The 3247-nt window shown below is 38.2% G+C and overlaps 1 protein-coding gene across 1 annotated transcript; it reads right to left on the reverse strand.

Moving 5' to 3' along the window:
• Window positions 1-681: 681 nt before the first annotated feature.
• RBX1 (RING-box 1) lies at window positions 682-2574 on the reverse strand. The gene is made up of 5 exons (XM_089613693.1): window positions 2339-2574; window positions 2162-2212; window positions 2009-2068; window positions 1152-1223; window positions 682-1066 (listed from the first exon to the last, which is right to left on the reverse strand). Exons 1-5 carry the CDS (start codon window positions 2466-2468, stop codon window positions 1029-1031), a joined length of 351 nt encoding a protein of 116 aa, XP_089469819.1. The 5' UTR covers window positions 2469-2574; the 3' UTR covers window positions 682-1028.
• Between the last annotated feature and the right edge of the window lie 673 nt (window positions 2575-3247).

A 3247-nucleotide genomic window follows, 5' to 3' on the forward strand; every position in this document is an offset into this window, starting at 1 on the left:
CCCTTCATGAAGCCCGGTTCGGTCAAACTTTTATCCGAAAAGGGTTGGGCCGACCCAAAACCTCTAAAAAAGTGGGTCGGGCCGATTAGCTCACGTCAATTTACAGCTTTACGTGCGACGCTTAATGGGCAAAAAGTCTTGCAATGTAAAAACATAAGAGTCCACTCCAAAGTCAAATTACAACGATGCACAGACATAGAAACTTTGTTCATAAGTTATTTTCATTTTTAACCAGAGTAAGATCTGGGCACTTCACTATCCGGGAACAGTCTGCGTTGATATTTGGGAGTATAAGAGGGCAAGGAAAATCTGGAAGATCTCGGGACCTAAATTTTGGGGAGTGCCAGGTTTCCGAGCACCTAAGGGAATATATTGTTTTGAGTGGTACATGGTGCGATGACTTGGCAAATCCAGAATGATCCGGGCAAAACACTCTTAGGACAACGCCACACTGATCGAGCGGGTATCAGCAGCGTGTAGACGCAGGAATCCATGGCAAAAATGGAAGATGTAATACGGGTGCATAATCCATAATGGTTTAGACGGTCTGCGGAGTCGTGGAGCTCTCAAGAGCAGACACTCTCCCAGAAATAAACATGGAGTCAGTAGTATCAGATATAGTGAAAATTTTTGGAGCGAAAAGATTTCAGTACCCTATAATGGTACTGGCGTCGCAGAATGTTTTACACATGAATTTTTTATGATATCACAGTCACAAACAGGCTGTGATTTCATCATTTTAATATTAGTATCGCCGGTTGTCATCATACTCTCACACCCCAAAAGAATAATGCTTAAACGAGAGCGAGAGAGAGGGGATTGTATACAGCTAATATCAAACACAGACCAGCATCTAATTCAAAGTGAATATAGTCGAAAGTAATCAGTAAAGAAGAAAAGTTTGTAACAATAGACACTGGGAAGAGTAAAGACACAAAATTACAGGTGTCTCGTTGATATAACACGAGCAGGATACGAAGTCTTCAGGCCGCAAGAAATTCCAAGAACCACCACCATATGAAGCTTTTCTAGTGACCATACTTCTGAAACTCCCACTCCGAGTTATCTGCAGATATAAAGAAAAGAAAGTAAATTATATGAAAGCATATGAAAATATAGGTCATTAAAGGGGCAAAGTGAATAGAACAAACCGAGAGGGCAAACTTGACGGGTTTTCAACCAACGGCTAATGCAGTGGAAGTGGAAAGCGTGGTTACAAATCCCTGCAAAGAGAGATTTTACACATTTAACTATATTGATAATAGCAGGGAGATATTCGTCTTCGTAACTAATAAAGTATGGCACACCATGTACACATATAAAATATTCTGCAGTACTTGAACTAGTTATATGTCTCTTGAACCCTTCTAAACCCCTATCATGAGTTTGCCTGTATCCAATTTCTCATGTTGTTGATTCTTATGTCTATGATGCATGACTTGGAGATGAAAGGTGCTTTTGAATGTAGATATACCCATATTAGGTTCTTATCCTAAATATGCATTGCTAATTTTCTAAGTGCTGAATATTTCACATTGTTTCATTCACATAGCTTCAAGCAGGTTGTACTATCTGTAGTTGATTGACCATCGCTGATTACATGAAGCACCAAATCTCAAATGAACCAATGGGATATTATTTCCCAGATAATCAGTAGCTTCCGAAATCCATAGAGAAAAGAATAGCATAATCAGGTTCTTTGAACAAGAAACACTTTGGCAAGAACATACTATCAGTCTCATAGAGGTGAGAAATACAACCCAGAAGTAGCAAAAAATCGGTTAGATAAGCACAGCTCTAACAAATTCCGTGACCCAAAATACATGCCCCAATAGTATATCCAAAAGCACAAATTTCAAATTCTTTCTTTGCAGACAACTCTGAATCAGCACACTAAGCTTTACCAAATCAATAATCCTTTTGAATATGATACAATACACATCGTAATCTAGTCATATGCAATAACTATAAGCATAAACGACCATATAATATGAGGAATAAATCATACCCCAAGCGACCGTACATTCCTCACTCGTCGCGCTTGCCTGGTTAGCTTGGCATTCGATACCTAATTTGTTCAGCAAATAAAGGACAAATCAGACGAGTTAGCAACCTATCGCCAGCATAGCACAGAGCAAGATCATGATTAAGAAAAACCTACAGAGATCCATGATATGGTTCCGGCAGATCGCACAGTTGTCGACAACAATATCTGCACGGAAAAGCAACAATCACAGAACGGATTAAAAAAAAAACGAACGCCGGAACATACGAAACCCTAAGGACGAGAAATCGTGAAACGAGAAGCTAGGGCAAGGATTTGAAGAGAGTTAGTTACCCCAAGCCCAGAGAGCGACGGCGTTCCATTTCTTGATCTCGAACCGCTTCGGCTTCTTGCTCGAAGGACCTGCGCTGCTCGACGGCTCGCCGGCGGGGACCATCGGAACGTCGGATTCCAAAGTCGCCATCAGTGAGAGCAGAGAGGCTTACGAACAGGGTTGTGTTTTGGGAAGATTTAGTTTTCTGAGGGCAAAAGCGTGACAATTCTTCGCCGGATATTCAATATGTATATAGCCAGAAAATTGTCGTATGGTACACTCAGAAAAGGTAAACATAGTGGCGTTAGCTTTTTTGGGCCTAATGCTAGGCCCTTCCTTTGGGGGGGACTAAGGCTCGGCCCAATGACTTGACACTGAAAATTAAGATGAGGAAATTGCACGCAGGTAGTGTTTCGTTGAGAATATCTTTTTTTCTCAAGTCGTAAACAATTTTTTATTTTTATTTTTGTCATGTTTTACATACTATTTTAGTCTTCATTTTACTTTATGTATTTTTCACGGTTTTATCTATAAAAAAATAACTATTTACAATTTCAATTTTTGAAAGGATTTAGGAAAACTAATATTTTTAAAATGTTACACCGTTTAACCAAATTATATAAGGAAAATTATGAAGTGATCTCAAAATGTACACATAATTACTTAAGAATCTTACACTTGAAATAATTTATAGAATATCTCACAAACTAAATATTTTGAAAAAAAAAATTGTCTTTGGGATTATACGTAATACATATTGCATAAATAGAGCGCTGTTTTGTTTTCGTTAATATTATATTCCTTATATCATTGTCGGAGAGTCTAAAAATGAATTATTTTTCAAGCGAATACAAAGTCTGTCAAATAAAGGCATAATATGAAATGCACAAATTGAATAAGGTGTTTTCATTAAGAATGAGAAGTTAGAA

Source organism: Urtica dioica, chromosome 4, assembly GCF_054948205.1.
Source record: "Urtica dioica subsp. dioica isolate 48M chromosome 4, U.dioica_male_clone48M_v1_H2, whole genome shotgun sequence".
Lineage (NCBI taxonomy): Eukaryota > Viridiplantae > Streptophyta > Magnoliopsida > Rosales > Urticaceae > Urtica > Urtica dioica.

Bases quoted from the DNA above. Each gene is read 5' to 3' on its own strand.
- RBX1 (XM_089613693.1), bottom strand. From the start codon at position 2,468: ATGGCGACTTTGGAATCCGACGTTCCGATGGTCCCCGCCGGCGAGCCG. The intron at 2,213-2,338 runs GTAACTAACTCT...TTTTCCGTGCAG, and splicing joins CGTCGCTCTCTGGGCTTGGG to ATATTGTTGTCGACAACTGT. The intron at 1,224-2,008 runs GTATGATTTATT...CTCTCTTTGCAG, and splicing joins GGAATGTACGGTCGCTTGGG to GGATTTGTAACCACGCTTTC.